General features: G+C 41.7%; 6 protein-coding genes and 1 pseudogene across 7 annotated transcripts; 4 read left to right on the top strand and 3 right to left on the bottom strand.

Annotated features, from left to right (window-relative positions):
- Positions 1-468: 468 nt before the first annotated feature.
- Positions 469-7,670, top strand: LOC108043045 (annotated as a pseudogene).
- LOC108043044 (protein lethal(2)essential for life) lies at positions 1,917-2,924 on the bottom strand. Its single transcript, XM_017121583.2, has 3 exons — positions 2,820-2,924; positions 2,317-2,704; positions 1,917-2,212 (listed from the first exon to the last, which is right to left on the bottom strand). The coding sequence occupies exons 2-3, from the start codon at positions 2,702-2,704 to the stop codon at positions 2,037-2,039; spliced, it is 564 nt and encodes a 187-aa protein (XP_016977072.1). The 5' UTR covers positions 2,820-2,924; the 3' UTR covers positions 1,917-2,036.
- A 404-nt stretch (positions 7,671-8,074) lies between the features above and the next one.
- LOC108043035 (peptidyl-alpha-hydroxyglycine alpha-amidating lyase 2) lies at positions 8,075-10,838 on the top strand. Its single transcript, XM_017121568.2, has 6 exons — positions 8,075-8,625; positions 8,907-9,105; positions 9,173-9,286; positions 9,346-9,433; positions 9,784-9,883; positions 9,940-10,838. The coding sequence occupies exons 1-6, from the start codon at positions 8,210-8,212 to the stop codon at positions 10,241-10,243; spliced, it is 1,221 nt and encodes a 406-aa protein (XP_016977057.1). The 5' UTR covers positions 8,075-8,209; the 3' UTR covers positions 10,244-10,838.
- On the bottom strand, positions 10,539-18,539 carry LOC108043034. Its single transcript, XM_017121567.2, has 8 exons — positions 18,394-18,539; positions 17,913-18,335; positions 17,144-17,849; positions 15,962-16,944; positions 13,091-13,963; positions 12,830-13,030; positions 11,796-12,659; positions 10,539-11,742 (listed from the first exon to the last, which is right to left on the bottom strand). Exons 1-8 carry the CDS (start codon positions 18,400-18,402, stop codon positions 11,113-11,115), a joined length of 4,689 nt encoding a protein of 1,562 aa, XP_016977056.2. The 5' UTR covers positions 18,403-18,539; the 3' UTR covers positions 10,539-11,112.
- On the top strand, positions 14,455-15,766 carry LOC108043036 (protein angel). The gene has a single exon (XM_017121569.2). The coding sequence runs from the start codon at positions 14,609-14,611 to the stop codon at positions 15,668-15,670; it is 1,062 nt and encodes a 353-aa protein (XP_016977058.2). The 5' UTR covers positions 14,455-14,608; the 3' UTR covers positions 15,671-15,766.
- Positions 18,540-18,834: 295 nt separating the features above from the next.
- Positions 18,835-19,971, top strand: LOC108043043 (39S ribosomal protein L43, mitochondrial). Its single transcript, XM_017121581.2, has 3 exons — positions 18,835-19,071; positions 19,134-19,240; positions 19,539-19,971. The coding sequence occupies exons 1-3, from the start codon at positions 18,935-18,937 to the stop codon at positions 19,871-19,873; spliced, it is 579 nt and encodes a 192-aa protein (XP_016977070.2). The 5' UTR covers positions 18,835-18,934; the 3' UTR covers positions 19,874-19,971.
- Positions 19,896-23,432, bottom strand: LOC108043042 (tumor necrosis factor alpha-induced protein 8-like protein). 2 transcript variants are annotated; one of them, XM_017121579.2, is made up of 4 exons: positions 23,190-23,432; positions 21,794-21,863; positions 21,312-21,604; positions 19,896-21,198 (listed from the first exon to the last, which is right to left on the bottom strand). In XM_017121579.2, the coding sequence occupies exons 2-4, from the start codon at positions 21,855-21,857 to the stop codon at positions 20,923-20,925; spliced, it is 633 nt and encodes a 210-aa protein (XP_016977068.1). In that variant the 5' UTR covers positions 21,858-21,863; positions 23,190-23,432; the 3' UTR covers positions 19,896-20,922. The 2 variants fall into 2 exon arrangements, with proteins under 2 accessions (XP_016977068.1, XP_016977069.1); XM_017121580.2 differs by lacking the exon at positions 21,794-21,863 and having other exon boundaries at positions 23,190-23,431.
- Positions 23,433-23,658: the final 226 nt, after the last annotated feature.

The following is a 23,658-nucleotide window of genomic DNA, read 5'->3' as shown; positions in this document are numbered from 1 at the left end:
TGAATAAAAGAGTTCTTGAAACTATAAAAGCTAAATTAAGTTTTATTTGTATTCTACATTTTTCTTCCGATTGGAAAATATTATAAAATCTCTAAACAAATTAAAGTGTTGTATATGGAATTTGGTTTATAAACCAACTAAGTCACAGAGATCTTAAAAGCTTTTAAAATATTACTAGTTTGCAAAATGAAATCGACAATATAGTCCTGAAATGAAGTTTTAGTTTTCCGGTGAAGTTGGAATCTCTGATTCAGAAAACTAAATGCCATTTACTAAATCAGCAAGTTAAGCTTTCCACCAAACTTTCATCTCTGCTTGAATTTCACCATTCATTTCCCCTTACCTACATACATTTCAGTTATCAACAGAAGTAAGAGCAATAAAAAAAGAATGCAAAAATAAAGAGATTTCTTATCACCGAGAAACCGCGTTTTTGCAATACTCAACTGCAGTCAGTGAGCTACAGCAATGGAACGCGTACCGGTCACGCCACGGAGTTATCCCACCAGTCTAATTGACAAAGACTGGTCGAGTCGAAAACATTTCCATAGGAAAGACATGAATGGTTTTTTTAATTTAGTGCATGACATGGAAGTTCGAGACGATGATGTGTGGGTAGTAACCCCACCAAAATGTGGAACTACTTGGATGCAGGAATTGGTGTAGCTACTGCTCAACAATTGCGATTTCGAGGCGGCGTTGGCCAAAGATCAAGAGCTACGTAGCCCGTTTTTGGAGTGGGTATTGCAAATTCATAATAAAAGGAATCTAAAACATCAAATCATATTCCTTTCTAGGTACGATTTTATTCAACACAGAAATTTGGAAAAATCATTAAGAGCTGTAGAGGAATGCAAATCACCACGACTTATAAAAACACATCTTCCCCTTGCCTTATTGCCCAAAAAACTTTGGGAGCGAAAAATCAAAGTGATCTTTGTGTTCCGAAATTGCTTAGATGCCTGGATATCTAGATATCATCACGGCCTTACCTATGGTGCTTTCACTGGAAAAACACTGCAGCAATATTTCGATGACCTCTTGTCGAACGACAACTACACCCATGAAACCATAGAACATGCCTGTGAATTCTACCAGCTGCGAAATGAACCCTGGATTTATTACACTAGTTTTGAAAGAATGAAAAAAAATCTAGGTGGAGTGATTAACGATGTCTCCAGTTTCCTGAATAAGTCAGTCACCGAACTGCAAATGGAGAGACTTCTTAAGCATTTGTCTTTCGAAGAAATGAAAAGTTAGTTTAATAGTATTGAAATTGAACACAATTATTCCTTTCTTTATCACAGAAAATCCAACGACAAATCATCAGTGGGAGAGAGCCCAAGCAGGCCTCGATAATACCGGCAAACTGGGCTTCAAGTAAGGGCATAAGTTAAGGTTTCTTAGAAATAATTACACACCCAATCTTTCAGATTCATGCGAAGTGGAAAAGTTAATGGCTACAAGCACGAACTTTCACCTGAGCAAATTAAGAAAGCCAACATCTTAATACAACAAAATTTAGATAGGAACTCTGTTACTATGGAAGAACTTTTACTAATAAATAATCCTTAGAAGATAAAAAAATGGATAAACATTAAATGGCAAAACAATGGCTGGAACTATAAAAAGCGCTTCAAGATAATGTGAAATGAATTTCTGGTTAAAAAACTATAATTTAGATAATTAAAAAGTTTGCTTTTACTGATAATGATGATTGTAGCTTGGTACTTAGGCTACTTTTTTGTTCATAAACGAGCAATGAAAAAAAATGAATAAAGATTGCAAAACTTTTTTAAAAGTTTGTTTAATTTTCTATGCTTATATAAAATTAAAATGATTTTCCTAACTTAATCACTTGATCCATAAAAGTTTTGATTCCATTCTGATCGTATCAATAAACCAACATTTGTAAATATTTATCTTTAGTTTCGTTTTAATTGATATAAAATATGTAAAAATCCAATATATAAGGCACACGTAGACATAAACTAACTAACACTGAAAGCAGCACACATTAAATAAAAAAATCAGCCTTAGCCCGTGGAGGTCTCCACCTTCTTGGCATTGTCCTCCTTGGAAGATGGTCCAGTCTGTGTGATCTGGATGAGGCGTTCAGTCGATGGAGGTGGCAGTGCCTTCATGGGCGCTTTGATGGTCAACAGGCCGTCGGAGGAAAGGGAAGATGTTACCGAATCGGGATTGACATCATCTGTAAGAAGAGTTTTTGATTAAAATCAAACATTTTCAATAATAATTTTCCATATTTAAAATATCCAAATATCTCAAATAATTTGATATCTTAATTAAACTTACTTGGCAGCTGGTAGCGTCTGGAAAACTGCCGAGAGACATATCCATGCTCGTCCTGCTTCTCCTCGTGCTTTCCCTCCACGATGACGAACCTGTCCGCAATCTTGACGGTGATCTCGGATGGTGAGAACTGCTGGACATCCAGGATCACCTCGAATTTCTCGCTATCGATGTTGAGGGTGGAGCCGGACTCCTGCTTCTGCAGGCTGTTCTTCTGCCAGGGGCGCAGATATCCCGATCGCAGCACAGTGGGGCGGGAGTTCCACACCGAGGACATGAGGTCATCCCTCCTCAGCCCTTGGCCAAAATGCTGATCCAAGAGGCGCGAGGTGCGCATTGGAAAGTCGAGCTCATCCCACCAGTCACGGAACATCAGGGGCACTACGGACATCTAATTTGGTCAAGAAACGAGACGATAGTGAGCCAATCACTTCACTAATTATTGCACTTATTGTCCTTTTTTTATAAGTATTTTGTTCTATAGCTGGATATTTCCTTTTTCGTACCTTTCTAGATTTAATTCACTTTGACTCGCGTGTCTTTTCCGTTTCGCGGTTGTTGCGATTTTGATGAAGCTCTGCCAGCATTCACACGGTTTTATACCCTCGACCAAGTGTTTACATCTTCCACCATGGGCTAAAAATATGAAAATTTATTTGCCATCTAAATTTAAACGAGCGTCATACATTCATTCTCTATAGAGAACATACAGAATTTATATACATGTATGCCAAAACACATATATTTGGTGCGAATCTGCGAAAGATTTCAGCTTGTTTTGTTTGGCTTCCGTGGGAGTCGATGATTTGGAGACTCAGACGCCGGCTATCATGCTGACCCAAAAGAAAATTCTATATATGCAATCTTAGTCACTACAGACAAGCCTTTTTCGGAGCTGAATTAGTAGTGTTTCTGTTTGTTTGCTTCCAGAACAAACTTGTGCAATGTATACGCCAGATACTAAACATCTACCCCACACAAATACCAGTAATTTGCATTTAAAAGGTATTTTGTATACATTTTAAAATGCCTGCAAATACTTTCCAGAAAATTCAAAGCGCAAAATAAATTTTTGAAAAATACCAGAACGAATTTGAAATTTGTACGCCCCCAAACTTGGCAAGATATGAAGGAATTTTCATAATTTTCTACCTGTTGAAACTGTTAATTTGACGTGGCCAATATGAAAATACTTTGCCCACCAAATGACTTTATAAACTATTTTAAGCATCTGCCACTTTTGCTTATTCTTTGTTTTTCCTCTGCTGAGTCATGTCGCGTGCGTTTTCAATCAGACGAATGAGATGACGTCGCCAAAATTACTGACAGACTAAACAAAAGAATTTTCTAATTTCATTTGTGAATTTATAGCAACAATTTTGTTGAGTAAGTATCGCATAAATCATTAATTATGATAAAACCAAGTATAATAAAGATTGTCTTAGTCAATTTCTTACAAAACTATTTTTGGAAATTGTTAAGTATTTCATTGTGCTTTTTAAATATTATTATTATAATTTTTTTTTAATTTTAATTTTGTTTGTAGGCGACCTTTGATGTATGTTTGAATTTTTTGAGTTTTTCCGGCTCGAGGTCAACGATTGAAAAATGTTATAAATAAAAGTTTTTAATTTTTATTTTTTATTATTTCCAATATATTTCGGTTGCACTTCGGCAACCGTCTTCAGGGCAACTATAATCAACATAAAAACATAAAATAACATAAATTTAGACAATAAAAAACACAGCTTTAAAAATTATTACACCTACATAATTTTACACGTCTGCACCGTCGGACGTGGAGATTAATACTAGTTGTTATTAAGTAAGTGTCTGTAAATGTGAGCGCAATTTTCAACGTCTGTTTTGTAGTTCAGTCTTATGCTTGTGGGTGTGTTTGTTATTTTTGTAATGTTGTTCTTGTTCCAAAATAGTCGTTGCTTCAAAATTTGGTGAGTGACAGCTGGTTTTACAGTGGGCCATAAGTGCTGTTTTTTGTATATTAGCTTGGTGTCTTAATTTGAAGTCTGATCTGTGTTGTGATATTCGAGTTTTTAGTTTGGATTTAGTTGTTCCTACATATATATTGTATGTATTTTATATACCACATTGTTTTTGTCAAACATTTGTATTTTGGACTTGGTCTTGTTGAATATTGGTCGTAGGGTATTGTTGGGCTTGTGTGCTATTGTTATTTTTTGTTTATTGCAAAATTCTGACTTTTTAAGGCGTTCTGATAGTCTTGGTATATATGTTACGGACATGTATTGTGTAGGTTCTCTACATTTTGTTTTTTGTTCCATGTTTTGGTGTCTTTTAATTAAAGTTCTAATTAGATGGTTTGGGAAGTCGTTGTCCTTTAAAATTTGTCTTATTTCATTTTTGGTTTCTTCATGAAAAATGTTGTCCGAAATGGCTAGCATCCGTTGTATATAACCTACCGCTGTACTGATTATCATTGTTTTAGGGTGTTTTGAGTTAAAGTTTATGATTCGTCCTGATGCTGTTGGTTTTTTATACCACTTTAGTTTTAGAATGTTCCCCTGTCTGTGAACCATTGAGTCCAAATATGCTAGTCCTCCATCTTCTTCCTGTTCCAGTGTGAATTTTATATTTTTATTGAAAGAGTTTAAAGCGTCAAGTGTGTTTTGTATTTCGTCTTCTTTTACTATTGCGAATAAATCATCCACATACTTCGTCAAAAGTCTTGGTTTGTGTCCTAGTTTTTTCAAAGTGTTGTCTAATAGCTCTTCCATTACTATGTCTGCAATTATTGGTGAAGCAGGGGATCCCATCGGCATTCCTTTTAGTTGTGTGTATATATCGTCATTAAATTTAAAATATCTGTTGTCTTGTATGCAAAATTGTACTATGTCCATAAACATTTTTTTCGGCATATTTGTGTGTTCTTTTATTTTTGTCCATTTTTCTCTAATTGTGTCTAGTGCAAGGTCTATAGGTATGCTGGGAAATAGTGAGACTACATCAAATGATATTAATTTTTCATCATCACAGATGTAAGTGTTGTTGATTCTTTCTTTGAATTCTACTGAGTTTTTGATGTTGTAGTTGGAGTCTATGGTGATGTTCTTTAGTATGTTTGAAATATATTTACAAAGTCCGTGTGATGGTGATCCTATAGATGAACATATGGGTCTTAATGGAGTCCCTTCCTAGTGGATTTTTGGTAGTCCGTATATGCGTGGTGGTAATGCCGTTGTTGTGACTAACTTATTCCTTTCGCTCCGTGAAATAAGTCCTTTTGTTAATAGATTTTCCGCTAATTCATTGTTTCTTTTTTGAAGTTTCGATGTTATATCCTTTCGTAAAATCCGATATGTGTTCCTTTCCTCCAATATGTTATTCATTTTTTGATTGTAAGTATCTTTGTCCATAGCAACTGTCTTGTTTCCTTTGTCAGAAGTTAAAATTAGTATTTCGTCATTTTCCATTAAAAATTTTCGTGTCTGCCCCACTGTGTCTAGTATTGCGCGATCTATTGCACTTTCCCGAACCGAAGTCATATAATCTTTAATAAGTAAAGAGAATTTAGTGCGTGACTCTTCTTGTTGCTCTTTACCTATTATTATTATATAAATAATAAATAAATATTAGTATAAAAGCAATTAAAATTGTATTTTTCTTTTATTCTTTAGGTAAGTTAAAAGTATTAAAACTTCGGCTTGCCTTTGTAAATTTTAGGAAAATATTTGTTTCTTGTATTTCTTGTTCACAATGATTATTGCTGTACGATAATACATATAAAAGACTTGTGTATAACAGGTTTTTATTCAATTTTTTAAAATAAATTATTTTATTTATGAATGGGTGTCTACATTATAAAAAGTAACACAGGAAAGCGGTTTGATGATCAAGACGATTGTCTAGAAAGATGTTATGGATAATTGGGACGGGCTTAAGAGTGGCTTTTAAGGTTATCCAGAATTGACCAATCGTCGACTCTTTGTCTTCCACCTAATCAATGAATATTCGATTATTAACTACACTAAGGTTAAATAAATAAATCAAATTACCCTATAATTTTAGTAAAGTTCATTTTCATGATTTTTTGGAAAATTTGAACTAGAAATTTTATAAAAAATTAAACGAGGTTTTTCTCAGAGTTTTGATTTAAAAACAGAAACTCAAAAAAGCTTATAATGTTGATATCACCATGTGCATTACTGATTAAGTGCAATTTGTATCCATCTTGTTGTGCATTTCTGGAATTTATGTTGTGTGTGCCCCCTGTATTTTCTTATGTACCCAATGCAGCCAAACAGTGTGGCAATTACCCACCGAAAATGGGCCAAAAGCTTACCAACACCAGTCCAAAAACAGATGTGCAACTGCAGGCGGTGGCTGTGTGCGAGTGTGAAAGTAGTGAAAGCTGAAAGCCGACGGCGAACGGGGCCAATACCCATGCTTATGCAAGGCAGCCGAGATGCCGACGCCACCGCCCCAGCAGGAGGCCAAAAAACAGGCGACATTCAACGCAGGACATGCGGCACGTGAAGTGTTCACTGTACTTTAAAAGCAGAGGAATAAATAAAAACACCAAAAAAATAATCCAAGAAGATGGTGAGTGAGGGAAATCCTTTCTACCATAATTCGATTCATGAATTGTTTCTTGTTTTGCCTTACTACAGTCCGCCCCCATTTTGTTGCCCGTGACGTCACGACTGTTGCTTCTGATTGTGACGTTGCTACTTTGCCATGTGCAGGCGCATCTCTCGAAGCGAAGCTACTCGGATCAGAGTGTCCATGGCTACATGACCGAGGTCTCTATTTTATGGTTTATTGGAGGTGCATGGTGGGGATGAACTAACCCATATGAATCCTTTACAGCGCACCTGCTGGTGGAACGAGGTGTGCAAGGAGGAGTTCCAGAGCCTCTTCCGGTGCAAGTGTCCCCAGTTCTCGTACTGCCGGTGAGTTACTGGGAATCGGGATGGGAATCTAATTAGCTTTTCCGGAGATTCGGCTGGTGTAATTGCTTTCGCATTTTCCCAGGTCGCCGGGGCGCTACTATAATGCCTACTGCTCGATGACCGACACCGGATATATTTGGACCCAGCCGAACTGGGATTGGGGGACGTAGGATGAAGCCACCCCGGATAGCGCCCCCCAATCCTCGCCCCCTCACCGTCAGCACAGCTCGCTGTGACGTCAAAGACACTGACTGCCGACTGTACGCTACCGGAGCCCAAAAAATAAAGGGATGGCCGGAAAGCCAAAATCGAGACGACTGTTTGGGCCCTAAAATAAAATGGTGTTGAGTTAGTCTCCCCAGTTGTTATCGGTATTTGTGCTGAAAATAAAATAGTATCGAATGTCGTAATACTTTTCGACTTCACTGTTTCCGCACTGCTGTTGGAAAATCAATAAAGGCTTTCCAAATTCACGATGTCTTGTGGCAGGGCCACTGTGGTAATGAAACACTTTTAACTTGCACTTTCAATCAATAAATTTATGGAAAGGTCTTCAAAATTTAATTATTTAAATATTTTTTTTCAAGGAGGTGGCCGGAATAGTTAGTAAATTAAATAGTTTTGAACTCTTTTAAAAAGTCAAATAATAATACTTTTACTAAGAAGACGTTTATTTTCATAACATTCATTTATACACCCCTCTTTCTGAATGATGTTTTTCTCTCCAACTTTTTAATTTTGTCCCACTGTGCAGGACTAAAGCGCAGGCGTCGCATTGAAAGCGAAAATCGAACAGCGTGGGAGTGCGTGTGCAAGTGTGTGTTTGGGCAAAAGTCAGTTAATCTATTGCCAGCTCAACATATAGACACCGCCAACAGATGTTGGCAGTGTGGAAAATCGAGTGAGCGCAGTTAGAAGCCAAATCCCAGTTGTTTTGGTGAAGAAAATCGCAGGACTTCCAGAAAATGTCGCGCCTCCTGTTCGTGGCACTGCTGGCCATTAGCCTCGGTTGTGTGGCGCCCAGCAGCAGCAACCACCTGCCATCGGGATTGGCCGTGGATCTGGGGCCAGGTGTGAATCTCAACGAGCGCTTCTTCGACCAAGTGCGTGCGCTCATCAAGCGGAGGCTCCAGGAGAAGGGTCTCGCGAAGCCGGAGCAGCCGGATCTGACATTACCCTTGGCGGACGATGATGCGGTGGCCCTGCAGAACCAACGCAGCTACGACAATGTGCCCCTTCCGGCGGCCAGTGTACCGACCCCTGTCCTCGTCGAGAACTGGCCCACCGAGCAGCACAGCTTTGGCCAGGTCACCGCCGTTGCCGTGGATCCACAGGGAAATCCGGTGGTTTTCCACCGTGCCGAGCGCTACTGGGATGTAAAGTAGGTCAACAGCTGTCGCTGCCTAGTAACAAGTGTCTATCCCATATGTACATAGAAACTTATTAGTTTATCAATCTGATCTTATTTTCGGAAATTATTGAAAAAGAAAAAATATACATCATAAGTCATTATTTTGCAATTCAATTATTGATGTATCCCTATATATTTTTGCACTTTAAGATTTACCTTTTTTTATCAGATATAAGATACACATATTCAAATTAATGATAAATGTATTATACAAAAATTATTTAATCCCTATATCACCGTTGCTCTTTCAGTACTTTTAACGAGAGCAATATATACTACCTTATCGAATACGGGCCAATTAAGGAGAAGACCATCTACGTGCTGGACGCGAAGACGGGAGCTATTAAATCGGGATGGGGATCGAACATGTTCTACATGCCACATGGCATGACCATCGATGGACATGGCAATTACTGGATCACAGATGTGGCCATGCATCAGGCCTTTAAGGTTAATATATAAGAAATATTATATAAATAAGAAATTCTTAAATGTAATCCATATTATCCCCTATTAGTTTAAGCCATTTAGCAACAAGCCACTGCTCACAATTGGCAAGCGATTTAGGCCCGGATCATCAGTCAAACACCTGTGCAAACCCACATCCATTGCAGTGGCCACAACCGGAGAGGTATCCGTAACCTGTTGAGTTATTTTTGTACTCGATTTCACTGTAATCACAATCCACAGTTCTTTATCGCCGATGGCTACTGCAATAGTCGCATACTCAAGTTCAATGCCGCTGGCAAGCTGTTACGTACGATTCCCCAGCCACCCGGTGCGTATACTTAATTTTCCTACTGCGTGGGAAGATCGAATTCCTTATATAATTTGTGTAAACACAATTTGATTTATTTGAAAACGTACTTTTGCCATTCTTGCTGTTTGCATTATTTACAAATAAAACCTCTTGCAATAATATTATTTATTAACAAATGTACATACAATTTCATATCATTTATAAAAATGTATTTAAGTTACTTTAAACTTAACATATTTGACAAGTTAGTTCCTTTGACTATCAATTATATTCCAAAACCATATTTTTTATAATATTCATATATTGTCATACACTTTTTAAAAGGCACCTGTGAAGGGTTTTACATTTTTTAACCATCCATTCTGCAGAATTCCTCTCATTGCAGGTTCCACATGCGATTACATTGCTTGAACACCTGGATCTTCTGTGTATTGCTGATAGGGAAAACATGCGCGTAGTCTGCCCCAAGTAAGCAAAGTTAATTTTTGTAAATAATAAATATTTGAACGGCATTTTTTTGACAGAGCTGGATTGATATCCTCACATGGCGAGGGTGAACCGGCAGCAACCATCCAGGAACCGGACTTGGGACGCGTCTTTGGGGTCGCCAGCTATGGTGATATAGTGTTCGCAGTGAATGGACCCACCTCCATGCTGCCCGTGCGGGGATTCACCATTGATCCGCGCTCAGAGACGATCATCGGGCACTGGGGAGACTTCAAGAACCCGCACTCCATGGCGGTCAGTGTCAACGGATCGGCGCTGTATGTGACCGAGATCGGAACCAACCACCAGACGAATCGAGTGTGGAAGTATGTGCTGGCCTGAGCCTAATCCGAATCCCTCTACTAGGTCCGACTTGCACTGCGCTCCTGCATATCCTTAGATCCATAGATTCCACTCAATTAGTTATCAGCGAAAACAGATTGAAAAACGCACACAGAATCAGACGCCTAATCAGATACAGATAATACAGAACCTAAGCATAAGCAGAGCCCAAACCAAGTACAGTTTAACGTGACTCATCGTCAGATCAATAGAGAATAGTAAGTGCTTAAGTCATGTACAAGTTAAGTATGTAAATTGCTTGGAAAACAATACCACAACAAACATAACCTCAGACTCTTATGTTTTGCACTGTAATGAGCAAACGAAAACGAAATTACAAAGCAGCTTAAATAGTACATATACTTAAATGTAATAGTTATGCGTAGGCACTAACTAGGCACGAATGTGAGGATGTGGGGATGTGTGAGCATGGATAACCGATTCCGCAGATAACCGGGGGCAACCAGCGCATATAAACATACTTGTGTATCATATTGTAACCTATATCAAATATATAATCGTATCTGTATCTTATCAACTTATAGTAGCCCATGTAAAATATGTATGTAATAAACTGTTGTTGTTGTGACGTGAACGGCAAGCCCACTGAACACGGGGGTTAGATGGTTCAGATCCAATGACTATTTCCCCTAAAGGCCAAGGAATGTTCTCATAGATATGTTCTTAAACCTAAGCAAAAAAAACTTGTATTCTAGCCCTATGTTAGATATTCGAGCGGCAAGTTTGCATGGCAAACAATCTAATTTACAATTAACGGAAATGTTTGGGCATAACTTAAATATTAGCAAATATAAATAGAAAACTTCAACACATATAAAAATAAAAATCTCTAGGGAATGCAACTGCTGTCAGGTGGAATTTAGCCAGTGCCTGGCGAATTCCAGAGCCTCATTTAAGTGCGCTAGCCATTCCAAAAGTTCCGATTGAGTATCGGCGGCAAAGAACACTCCCGCTTCGTAATCAGATTCCTTTCCTTGCAGCAAAAAGCTTCTGGCCCGGGCACAAAGTTCGCGAGGTGCTGCTGCTATCGAAGACTGCCCGCATCCTGGCAGTTCCAGCGAAAAAAGGGGTAATTCATCTCCTAGATTATGCTCATGTGGCCAAACGGACAAGTGCACGCCATCTAGGCTGCACCATCTTCGGTTCCAGTTGTGTCTGCTCTTCGGGTCCTGAACATTCAGATAGCCAGAGAAACGGGCCTTGGGTAGCCGTAAATCCACTCTTCCAGTAATAGATATCGCCGGGCCCAGATTCGTGGATTTGGTGTGAGCAGTTAAGGGCAATCGCCAGGATCGCGAGCTGCGCAGGCATATCTTATCGCTGGATCTCGTTTCACTGGCCACCAGCTGAAAGGGTGCCAAGTCCATGGCTTGTAGTTTGAAAGAAGCATGTAGGCGAAAGCGGGAGATGATCTGCTCGCCACCAGAACCTGCTGAAGAACTGGAGTTGGCGGAACCTAAGATTCCGCTACCACGTCTCTGCAAGGTAACTCATTATGCTACAGCTTCCTTTGAGAAATAAAGCTACTTACCAGTGACTTGGCTGGCTCCAAAGCTAGCGTGGAAACCTTGCGCAGGCGCAGCATGAAGATCTGGCAGCGCAGCTCCAAGGACTCCGCCTTTTCACCACTATAGAACTCCAAGCCACAGTCCCGAAAGAAGGCGGACCCATTCTGGCACTCCACCGATTGAGTGGAGCGAATGCGTCCTCCGCACTCGAAGGTGCAGATGTAATGATAATTGAAGAACATATCCTGACTGACGTCCGCCCTCACCGGCAGTTCCATTGCATCGATCAGAAGACACTGCGATTGCCTCCGTGCAGCCAGAGCTTCCTCATTTAATTGCGAACCAAGTGGAGCCGACTTTCGCAGGCTGGAGAAGAGCAGCAGTCGCTCGGCCTCCACCATCTCCGCAGAAATCTCGAGCTCAGGCATCTGGCGGCATATACTCACAGCCTGAGCCAACTGGTCATTGGGGTTTAAAGACTCATTCAGCAGGGAATCTAAATTGAAGCTAGCATAGTAGGTGCTGCTTTCCAGCTCCCCTTCCGTTTGATTGGACTGATCCCTTGAGAGATTTAAGCTCTGAGTTAGTCGCTGCTTCTCCGCCAGAAAGAAGTCCTTTCCCTTGCGATACGAGCGACGCAGGGCATTCTTTAGCAGGCGGTAGCGGGCCAGAGTGCTGACCGACATCAGCTGGCTGTCACTGGGAATGGGCACCGTCTGCATTAGCTCACCCAAACTGCTGCTGTTGTGGAGGCCAGAGGGATCCACCACTTGCACCGCCTCTGCCTGCTGAGGAGTTGTGGGGCAACTGAAGCTGAGATTCTGGCCAAACTGACGCAGCGACGTGGCTGGGCCATCGTTTATATCTATGGTCAGATTGCGCGAGGGCTGAAAGATTAATTATTACTCAATTTCATACAACCAAAACAAAAACAATCTTATATTTCATATGCGTTTCGAAAAGATTTGGATGAGTACAGAGGATAGTGGCTATTTACAAGTGTTAACAGTGTCGAATGCAAGCAGAAGCCTTAATGAGAGTCAACAAAAATCTCTACCTTGGTTGTGAACCGCTGGCTCTGCTTCTTTTTCGGCGTGCTCTGGTTTGCCAGCTCCGGCTCAATTTGTCCAGAGCCATAATCATTGGTCACAAAGGAGCTACCGGCACTGCCCGCCTCACCCAAGCTGTAATCTGCATACAACTCGTCGACGCCTTCGTTGGGCATATCATACGAAACGGAATCCAAATTGGAACTGGTCTGTAAAGGGGGATTAGATAAGACATAGGATACAAGTTACGATCGCTAAGAGCCACTTACATTGTGCACTTTTTCCGGTCGATCCAGCACCAGTTCACTGCGACACAGATTGTCCAGAAAGATCTCGCTACGCTGCAGGGAAAGTTCCGAACGGGAGAGATTTCGATTCTTCTTTGGTGGTGAATGCTTCTCACTGATGTTGTTCAGGGAATGATGGGTAAGTGGAGATGGCGACTTCAGCTTGGGCTGGCAAACCACAGAGGACTCAGTGGTCTGACTGGCTGAGCAGGAGGAGTCATTACCGCTGGGTTCCTCGGGCAGTGGCATGAACTGAAAGAAGTTGCCGTTCTTCATGGATTCTTGTAGAAAGTGTCCCAAGGCCACAGGCTGATTGGGAGCCATTAATTGAGGTTGAGTCGCCTGGGTGGTTAACTGCGGTTGCATAGGCTGAATGATATTCTTGGGTTGTACAGCCTGATTAATTATCTGGGGCTGGATAACAGTTGGAATTAAATGGGGCTTAGCAATTATCTGTGGCTGAGCAGCCTGCACAATTATCTCTGACTGGACAGCAGTTGACTTTATCTGAGGTGAGTTCTTCGGTGTCTTCTGCACCCTGGCGTACATAGCACTGATATCAGCGGGCGAAGGCGATGGATCCGGCATAGACTCACTCACATACGTTGTGGAATTTTCCGTTGGAGTCGGAGTCGGATTTATTATCCTCGCTGCGGTCCTAACTTCGTGGTGTGGACTTCCCCTAATCCGCAAGCAATCCTCTTCGATCTCCGAGTAAATGGGTTCGCTGTCGAGATCACATTGTAGACGTGTAGTAGCCACAGATGTGGTAACTAGGCTGCTGGGTCCGTCCGTGCAGTCGAAGCTCTCAGTTTGAAGATGACTTCGCTCATGAGGATTGAAGCGGGAGCAGTCCTGGAAAAATATAAAATTAACAGATACGTTATTAATAATATTTTCAAATACTTTATATAACTGGCATTCATAGAAGTGAAATAATAAAGGTGAAAGTGTGTATTGTATCAGATTGATTGTATCTATGTAGCAGTCAAGGGACTATACTATTTTGAGAACAGTTTACTAAAATAGGTGAATATCAAATTATGACTAGAATTTTTAATATTAATAAAAGTTTAATCTCGTTACGAAAAACTAATTCAAGCCAGATTGTTTATTTACAAAAACTTCATACACATTTTTTTTAAACAATTACTATTGTTATTATTAATGTTCCTTAAAACCTTGTTTATTTATTTTTTTAAAATACTATGATTATTTAATAAAGTGTTAAGCCTATTTAATGTGCAGTAAATTTTAATTGCCTGGAATTTGATATTTCGAATTTCGATAGTCTGATTCCGACCAAGTTATCGATATCAGCTCCAGTGCATCCAGGCGAAGAAGAGCGCAAAACGAACAAGGCAACAAGCAGAAACAGCTGACAGCAGCATATATTTCCCATTCCCCTGGCAAATTCGAACGCCATCCAAAAAAACTCCATAACAGAGGCATTTAAAGGGGACCAGGAGCACAGGCACATGGCGAGGCGCACCTGAGGAGATGTATAAATCCCTACTCCGCACCGTTTCACTCCAAGCCAGGAAGCAGATCAGTAGAAGCAGCCACACAAGAAAAGCAAACGGCAAGCGCAAACAAAAACCAAAGGAGATGAATATCGAAATTAGCTACGACTTCAACAGGCGGTGGAAACCCGTGGAAGATCAGCCTCAGGTGCGGGACCCCCACAAGTCGTCCACCTTCAAGCTGGTCTCGTACAACATCCTGGCCCAAGACCTTCTGCTAGAGCATCTCTTCCTCTACGTGGGAATTCCTCAAGAGTTTCTCACCTGGCGTCGCCGCCAGCAGAACCTTCAGAGGGAGCTGATCAAACTAAATCCAGACATCCTGTGCCTGCAGGAGATGCAGTTCGATCACCTGGGGCTGCTAGTCCAAGGACTGCGCATGGGCAACGGCAAAAGGTTGGCCTATGTCTACAAAAAGAAGACTGGACATCGCACAGACGGATGCGCCATTGTCTATGACTCATCGAAGTTCCAGTTGCTCGACCAGCGAGCCGTGGAGCTACATGACCAAGAGGTGGCTCTGCTCAATCGCGAGAATGTAGCCTTGTTTGCAAAGTTTCGATTCAAAAAAGAGCCAGACCAGCAGAAGGAGTTCGTGGTGGCCACCACGCATTTGCTGTACAACCCAAAACGAAATGATGTGCGCTGCGCTCAGGTGGGAAGAATGCTGGAGGAGCTTCACTCCTTCTCCACAGACACACCTGTCGTCCTAACTGGTGACTTCAACAGTCTGGAGACCTCATCACCTATTGAACTACTCATCGGAAAGGGGGACGATGGGGAATCAGAAGCTAACCCAGCGCCTCTGCGCTTTGAGCTGATCGATCCAGGCGAGGGCACCGCCTCCACATACCAAAACGAATGGATTACCGTGGACTACATCCTGCGCTCGCTAGGATCACGGAGCAGGCACAAGCTTCTGCCCATTAGCGTCTACTCACTGCCCTCGATCAACAGCTGCTGCAGGGTGGGACAAATTCCCAACCATTTTCTGGGTTCCGATCACTACGCCATGGGCGCCATTTTCACAGTTGTCTAGCATTTAAATTTTTCACTCCCTGACTCATCATAAGGATACGAAATATAGTATGGAACAAATAGATAGTTAGCGAAATTGACTATTTTCCAAGTTTAATTTACAGTCTTTTAAATTATTTGGAAAGTAAACCGATTTGTTTTACAAGATTAAAGATTTGAACGAACGATTCTTCGATTACTAAGTATTTTAATAGACACTGCTTAATGTAAACTAATAGCAAAAAAACAAAACCCTAATCAATGCAGACTTGTATGCAAAATATTTGCAATAGTTAAACAAAAAAAAACTCACCCGGAAAGTTCGCAATGCCCGCTCATCACTGGCCTCCAGCTTGGCTCGAATGCTGCTCAGCAGATAGCCCATCTTGGTGATGGTCACGTCCTGATCGAGGTCCTTGTGAAACGAGCGATACGTGGTGGGTGTCGCCTCCGTTTGAAAGTCCAGCTTTCGAGCTCTATTGGCACGGGGCAGCTTCTTTGGAGGCGTCGGAGCATCCACCTTGCGCTCGAAATCAAAGTAGGGCTGCTCCCTATCCAACTGCTGACGAGTAGATGTGGTCGTTGCCGAGGGCGTGGTTTGGATGGGCGAGTGGTAGCTGCCCGGCGGAGATTGGGAGTGCAGATCCAATCGGGAAGTGGAGGTCTGCACACCAACAGTGCACTGTTTGGGAGTGATTTTGATTTGATCCTCCCTCGGATTCTCCTGTTGATTCGATTTCTTGGGCGATACGAAGCGCAGGATCTTCTTTTTGGAGGTATTTAGGAAGTTTTTGGACTTGGTTCCTATGTTTTTCGACTTATTACCCTTCCAAGGTGAAAGATTTCGCCACTGCTCGCCCCAGATGAATTTCTGGCTGGCCTGACCGCCTGCTATCCCATCTCGACTGGGATATTTGATGGGTGTGTCTTTCTGCAGCATATTTGATGCTAAGTTCTCGCTCATACTGCCATCCACGGTGTCCAAGGAAACCTTTGGAACAACAGGCTGTGGTTGTGCTTTAGGCAGTTGCCATCCAAGGGCCACTTGCGGTTCCGCTGAGGGAGCTTGCGTCCTAAATTCGCTGGCTGACTTTCCCTCGTAGTTCAGCATATCGGTGATTTTGGGCTCCGTCCAGCCAATAATTATCTCCTTAGCTGGCCCACTTTTCCGGCTGCTCTCCTGCCGTATATTCCGGGCATAATTCGAGCCCCGCTTGGACTCCACAACGCGCTCAAGGTCGCTGAGTGAGGGGCATGTGGGCAGATGTTTGTGACTCCTTGGTTTCTCCACCTCAGCTAGATATAGACACAAAACTCATGAAATCTTAGAATCCAAAGGTTCAGGAAATGAAACCGTAACCCAAATGTTTAGGAACACAAGTCTTTATTTGGTAAATATATTTGATTTTTGGTAAAATTATTTTTTTTGGAAATTTGTATATCTAATTCGATTTGGTTACGGTCTCATTAACTTGGGCCTGGGTGGATTACTTACCCATGGGATAAGATCTGCGCTGGCCGTCCTTTCTGCGCGAAGAGTCTACCTTACTACCAGGAACTTGAACACCACGTTTGCGTAGAAATTCGTCAAGGACTCGCTCCGCTTCTCGTACCGAAGGATTCGTGGATGTGAGCGAGGATTGCGAGAGCTTGCCATCTAAACTTTGGGAGCTGCGCCGCGGTGGCTTCGGCGGCGGCTGCTGAGAATCGCGTGTCTTGAAGTTGACTTGGCCCAGAGAGAGACGTTTTTGCAGAAGTCGTCCTCCTCCACCGGAACTTCGACGGGAACGGGAGCTCCTACGACTTTCGGGCTCTGTTGGCGCTACTTCATTTTCATGTTCCTCCTCCACAGCTGATTCCTGCTCGCTGATGTTGGACAAAACAGGAGCCGAGGGTTTGTAGGCTATGGGCTCGTAAGACAGCATCTTGGTAGTGCCTTTCACGGTTTGAGAATTCCTGTGCCGGCAGTTGGAGCCCGAAACTGGCAGCTTTTGGCGATTTACGCGCACTTCGGAAACCACACAGTTGTCGTGCAGCTCCTGGATGATGTGGATGAGGGGTTCATCGTCGCCGCCAACGGCTCTCAAGCGACTGACAGCGGTTAGAGGAGATTTGAAGCTGGATTTTATGTTGGCCGGCTCGCTCTGACGGCGTTTGTCCGCCTGCTGTCGCTGGCTGCCTAGATTGTTCTGCTTGGCGGGCTGGAAAACGGGGATAAAATACGGGTTTAATTTGGGATTTAATCGGGATAAGGGTAAACACACCTTAGAGGTCTCGGAACGCCTGCTGCGCCGAGGTAATCGCACGTGCTGGTCACGTGGCGGCGCCGTGGAGCCACAATCCCCGCTGTCGCTAGTGAAGCAGTAGCAGAAACCATTCTGGCAGGGCTTGCCCTTGCGCTCCTGCTCCTTGTTACACCGATTCTGGTTGATTAAGTCTGCATCCGTGGTCCTTCGAGTTCGGGGCGGCTGCCTAGGCATGTTGTTGTTATTGTTGTTGGTCTCGCAGTCGCGACTTTGGGTGGACACCCTGCGAATGCGTCGAGCCCTGAACTCATCGATGCACTCCTGCAAACTGAACGACGACGTGGAACCGGACTCGGCGGAATCCTCCTCCTCCTCTTCCTCTTGCTCCTCCCCCTCTTCTTCCACTAGAACATGACTCGAGAACTTTGAGCCTGCAAAGGTCTAAATGCCAAGACACTGGTTACACGCAATTGCAATAATATAGTGTTTTTATGCTTACTGTGGCCATTTTTCTATATACTTGCTGCTGATAAGCCCAGCTGCATGTGCTCCACTTTTACACGTTGCACGCTTTCTACTCCGGCTTCGAGGTTTTCCAATCAAAAGAAAAACGACGCTCCGCCTGCATTTTTGTATTCCGTTTTGTGCCGCTTCTTCTTTATCAAAAGTGGGAGAGTGTATAACAGCCCTGTCTGTTGTCAGGGATGAGCACTAGGTTGGAAAAATGTTTGCAACCAAAAATAGCTAAAACCAGCTAAGCACATAAACATGAAAAAATGTATCACTCGGGTTTCTATCTATGCAAAAAACAAAACGTTTTTAAAAATAATAATTTCTTATAATCAGGGTTGTAATGGAAATCTTTTTTAAAAATCTATTTAAACCATAGCTAAATCATACTTTATTTACTAGATAAATTGGCATCCCTAAAAAAGGAGAAACAGCTGTCAGCTGTTTGCGGCGTGAGGTTACGTCTTCTCTGATTACGAAAAGTCTTAAAAATTAATTTAAAGTGCTTTTGAATTAAAAATAAATATAAAATGTCAAACAGCCACTTGTTCTTGAAGTCTGGCTTTCCACGGGCTCCCCTGCAAAACGGAGTTGGACGCTATGTCTGCCAGCTGCAGAGGATTACATTGAAGTTCTGCAAGAATAATGGATCCAGCAGAGGCATGCGGTATGAAAAAATCATTAAATTTAACTTAAAAATTAGTAATAATTAATTTTAAAATTCCACAGCGACTTTATTGAGAATCACTTGGTGGACTTTGCCAAGGAGAATCCCGGCATTGTGGTATATGTGAAGCCCAGACGCCATCGCACCCCAGTTTTGGTGGGGGAGTATTGTGAGTACTCAACTTTTGAAGGGGCTCAACATTCTAATCTAAAAGTTCTTAGTTTATTTTACTATATTTACAAACCAACTTGTTTTCACATCTATAAAAATTCTAGACCATTCTTCTCAAGAATACTATTGTTTCAAACCAAATTCAATTAATTTAGCAAATTGAAATTCAAATTTCAAGAGTTTTAAATATCACTAAACAATAGTTTTAGTTTCTTTAATAAAGTTTTACAACATGGTTTTAAGATGGGAAATACTGTATTTTATAAAGAAACTATAAAAATATAATTTATTTCTAGTGAACGGCGAGCGCGAGTGGATGAGCTGCAGGAACAACACTCAAGAGGAGATCTCCAAGTGGGTTGACCTGCTAAAGACCCAAAACGGCAGCTCCAGTTCCCTGCGTCTGCGCAAAATGTGGCACACGGACGTGCCGTCCATCCAGGGACCGTGGACACCATTCCTGCTGCGTTCCCCAGAATCCCAAGGCCAGGTATATCCCAGTGAAGAGGCATCCAAGCCGCTGGAGACACCGCAAACCGCCACTGAGAAGCTTATCGAACTGTTCCGGCAGCAACAACTCGAAGCTGGCGAGGAAGCCCACGAAGTTTTAAACAAAAAGCGGGCTGAGTAAAGGGATGTTTAGAAATTAAGACTTTTTGGTAATTGTTGCTTTTATTTTTATAGTCAACATTGTTTTGTTGGTAAACAAATAAATATTTAAAATCTAAACGACTAAAATTGTGCTTCCTCCGTTTGAAACATCGATTCAGAAGTCACTGAAAAATTCGAACAACTTATTGTCCCCTTAGCATTGTTTGCTTTCAGATAGTTTCGATATGTTTCGGGTAGTTGGAATATCATTGTGGGAGTATCATAAATAATGCTTAAGGTTACTGACCCCTTTGAGGCTTGGAATACATAAAGAAATACAAATAGATGTGCGGAACTGGCTCTCAGACAAAAGGAGTCGAGTGGTAAACAGGTTCTGGTGACAACTTAGCATAACCAACTTAGCATGGACTAACGTTTACAGGTGATTTATGTGATTCCGATCAGCAACGATCAGTTAAGTACGTAGGAGTCTTACTAAGACGGTGTTTTGTGGGTTACATATACAGATAATTGCGATTGGATACAGCGAGTTTTAGAGTATCAAAAAGTAGACCACGAATAATTGCTTATGTGCTGAAGTATTTCCCATTTAACAATTAGACTTACACATATAAAGTTACACGCACGCATACGATCAACGACTTACACACCGATAAAAGCATTTTGCTCGAGTTTACAATTTCCGTTTGGTGAATTCCTTTGGCGAAATGCATTTGGTTTTTCCTAATTATTACTATATAGACCTTGAGTACACAAATGTTAACGTTGTCATCAAAATAATCAATACGGACGTCTTTACACTTTTGATATTGTTGTCAATGGTATATCACTAGTTAAACTAAATTAAACTCTTGTTTAAACCCATGTCTTTTTCATTTCTTTTCCAGCCGTTTCCTCACTGTCGCTGCTCTTCCATATCTATATCTAGACTTTGTATTTTGGTGTTGGTGGGTGAGCTTTTAAGCAAGCGTTTTCCATTCGCAACTAGCTACTGGTTGCTTTTTGGTTTCGATAGATAGCCTTTCTTTCATAGCACGCATGACAGCTCAGTTCGGTTTCCGGATCTCCTCAGATGTCCCCCGATTCCATCGCGGCATTAATGTCGGCCACGATCTTTCCCATCACCTCGCGATAGGGGGAGTCCGATCGGAAAGCCGTTTCCAGCAGCGTCTCTTCCCCGAAGAAATCGAACACCTCGTCGATGCGGCCCAGCGATTTCTCTGTGAGATGCGGCTGTACAATCGACTTCAGCGCCACTTGCGATTCGGCTATTGACTTTTGCAGGTAGGCCAGGTCGAAGGTGAAGTCCACCTCGTAGAATGATATAATGGACAGCTGGGTGTTCTGAAATATAATATAGTTTGGTTAATACAACTGCACAAACAGTTATGAAAATAAAAGGCTTGCGTTCTTTTGAGCATAACTTTAATTAGAGTGTTTAATAAATGGAGTCTCACCTGAAACTTTCTCTTAAAGTTCTCCGCCTTTTGCAGCTCCTCCTCGCTGAACTGATTGTTCCGGTGGAGAACCCCGATCTTGATCACGATCTTGATGATGTTCTTGATCAGCTTCTCCGCCTTGGCCTTGTTCCCGGTATGCATCTTGCACAACTTGTACAGGTTGTCCAGCAGCGAGGCCGTTGTCCCGTCAATAAAGGTCTTCGCAATGTTTTTGGTGGCCATGCGTGAGAAGATTTTCTTCTGCGCCCGCAGCCCGATATCGTGCGACTTGAAGACATTTTCTGCCATGACTAAAGCGGAAGGGAGGGGTGCGATTCAGATATTATTATCGCTGCATATTCATTGAATAAAGCATTGTGGTGCAGCGATTCGAGCAACTTGAGCCAACCAAACAAAACGGAGAAACAACTGAGCAACCAAAGAAAACTGAATGCTGGCAACTTAAAAGCAAAGCAGATCCGCACTTTTCAGCGGTTTACCTTCCAAGTTCCAATAGTCGACGCTCCAGAGCAGCAGACATTGTCGAAGCCCGGCCACCGACATCGTTTGCTGTATATCACACATATATTACACCGATTCCAGTTGCAAGCATTGATAAGGAAATTACAGATATACTAAGTAACATAAATGATTGGCTAACGTTCATCAGCACCGTATCTCTAGATAAAGAAAACCTCCTTCTTTCTTCGCTACGGTTATACTTTGTTTTTCTTTGTGTTTTAACTGAGGTGGGCAATAAAACAGTCTATATGGCCTAACTTCGACTAGGATGAGTCATGTACAATTAAAAGGGTTACTTGTTACTTGTTACTTGTTTTGTTTTAAATAATATAAATATAGCTTACAGTTATTTTTATTTTATTCAGCTTTTGGAGATAATAAAGTAAAGTTTAAATTTGTTATCTTTAAATGTATTTATATAAAAGCATGAATCTAATTCCGAGTTCAAGTCAAAATATGACAAACAAGTACACACAGCTTTGAACTTGAATAAATTCAAATTAGTTATCAAGCATTCGTCACAACGGTTTTGATTGCATATAATCATAGTGATGATAAATTCTTAGAAATAATAATTGGAGTTATGTATACAAACACAAATTATCAACTGTTTATTCTGTTTGTTATATTGAGGTTAGACCGTATTAATAATAATAAATAATGGATGACCAACTGTGCCCCTTTTGGGTGGCTTCACTAACCGTATGTGTATATAAGGTCGTTCTAACGGCGACGAGGCGCGTGTCGTACGTGTTGGAGCCTTAAATGGAAATGCGGCAGCTTTTCCAACTGTCCAAACAAGGAGTCTAGACCAGGGCTAGCAAGCCATGGGATTGGGGGAAGGAATCCCCTTGCGGGTCAGCGGAGTTCAAGCTATCAGATACATATATTAACTAGAACCCACCCAAGTCGTAACTAAGCCTAATCCAGGGCATCCCTGGCTGCTAATTTGACTAAGTGAATTCAAGTTCCAGTTAGATAACGTCTGGCATACATACTATAACCGTGTCATGACACGGACCGCTCCAAATGGTTAAGGTCACGCAAAGTGCAATAAAATGGTCATTCCGAAAGGAGGCCTATCCCTAAACAAAAAGGGGGTGTGGCAGTGGGTGGGTGGTGGTCGTCCAAGGACATTAAGTGGAATGCGGAAATGCGCTACGGCCAAAATATTTGGGCACTCGAGTTTGGCTAAGCCAACTTTATATAGCAAACCTCTAACTATCGAAACTCTTGGATATAGTTCCTGCATTTGCGTGTTTTGTTTTCTCAAGGGGGGTTTCTTTGCCTCCTGGGTGTTATTGATTGCAACTGGCGTACCCAACCCCCTAAAAACAAGAATAGAATTCCAACTTTGGCGCTCTGCCTGCTCACCTGTGTTTTTGTTGCTGCAGTCCTTGAATTGTATCCTTGAGTCCTTCCTTTCGTTCTGTGAGTGTATATGTGTGTATATGACTATCCAATATCCCGACTCCTAGCACAAGCAACCAAAAAGGGGCAGCTGCATTTAAATGCGTAAATTGAAAACAATTTGCAGAAAAATTTATGCGCAACTTTGATTAAACATAAAACAAGTCAGCGAACAGCAACAAAAAAACAAAATATGAGCCGGTGTGACCAAGTGCTGCCATTCGTCAAATCACATAAGTAAAGGGAATCCAAGAACTTGTCAAAGCTAGTATATTTTGGTACTTTTAATGTTTTGATTTTGATCAAATTTAATTATATTAATTTTATTTCACATTTCCTAAACGAAAAAATCGCTAAAATTTAAAAATAATTTTTTAGCACTTGATGGAACGACAAGAAATGGTTCCTGTTGAATTGTCTAGCACCTAACCAT

The sequence above is a fragment of the Drosophila rhopaloa genome, unplaced genomic scaffold (genome assembly GCF_018152115.1).
Source record: "Drosophila rhopaloa isolate 14029-0021.01 unplaced genomic scaffold, ASM1815211v1 contig_115, whole genome shotgun sequence".
NCBI lineage: Eukaryota > Metazoa > Arthropoda > Insecta > Diptera > Drosophilidae > Drosophila > Drosophila rhopaloa.
Note: the sequence above shows the minus strand (reverse complement) of the source record. Positions and strands in the feature narration are given on the sequence as shown.

Excerpts from the sequence above, each read along its gene's own strand:
- LOC108043036 (XM_017121569.2), top strand. The coding sequence starts at position 14,609 with ATGTATAAATCCCTACTCCGCACCGTTTCACTCCAAGCCAGGAAGCAG.
- LOC108043044 (XM_017121583.2), bottom strand. The coding sequence starts at position 2,704 with ATGTCCGTAGTGCCCCTGATGTTCCGTGACTGGTGGGATGAGCTCGAC. Across the intron at positions 2,213-2,316 it reads CAGACGCTACCAGCTGCCAA|ATGATGTCAATCCCGATTCG; the intron begins GTAAGTTTAATT and ends CTCTTCTTACAG.
- LOC108043035 (XM_017121568.2), top strand. The coding sequence starts at position 8,210 with ATGTCGCGCCTCCTGTTCGTGGCACTGCTGGCCATTAGCCTCGGTTGT. Across the intron at positions 9,287-9,345 it reads CAGTGGCCACAACCGGAGAG|TTCTTTATCGCCGATGGCTA; the intron begins GTATCCGTAACC and ends CACAATCCACAG. Across the intron at positions 9,884-9,939 it reads ATGCGCGTAGTCTGCCCCAA|AGCTGGATTGATATCCTCAC; the intron begins GTAAGCAAAGTT and ends TTTTTTTGACAG.
- LOC108043034 (XM_017121567.2), bottom strand. Across the intron at positions 13,031-13,090 it reads GACCGGAAAAAGTGCACAAT|ACCAGTTCCAATTTGGATTC; the intron begins GTAAGTGGCTCT and ends CCCCCTTTACAG. Across the intron at positions 11,743-11,795 it reads TGGAGCCAGCCAAGTCACTG|AGACGTGGTAGCGGAATCTT; the intron begins GTAAGTAGCTTT and ends GTTACCTTGCAG.
- LOC108043043 (XM_017121581.2), top strand. The coding sequence starts at position 18,935 with ATGTCAAACAGCCACTTGTTCTTGAAGTCTGGCTTTCCACGGGCTCCC. Across the intron at positions 19,072-19,133 it reads GGATCCAGCAGAGGCATGCG|CGACTTTATTGAGAATCACT; the intron begins GTATGAAAAAAT and ends AAAATTCCACAG. Across the intron at positions 19,241-19,538 it reads AGTTTTGGTGGGGGAGTATT|TGAACGGCGAGCGCGAGTGG; the intron begins GTGAGTACTCAA and ends ATTTATTTCTAG.
- LOC108043042 (XM_017121579.2), bottom strand. The coding sequence starts at position 21,857 with ATGTCGGTGGCCGGGCTTCGACAATGTCTGCTGCTCTGGAGCGTCGAC. Across the intron at positions 21,605-21,793 it reads CGACTATTGGAACTTGGAAG|TCATGGCAGAAAATGTCTTC; the intron begins GTAAACCGCTGA and ends CTTCCGCTTTAG. Across the intron at positions 21,199-21,311 it reads ACTTTAAGAGAAAGTTTCAG|AACACCCAGCTGTCCATTAT; the intron begins GTGAGACTCCAT and ends ATTATATTTCAG.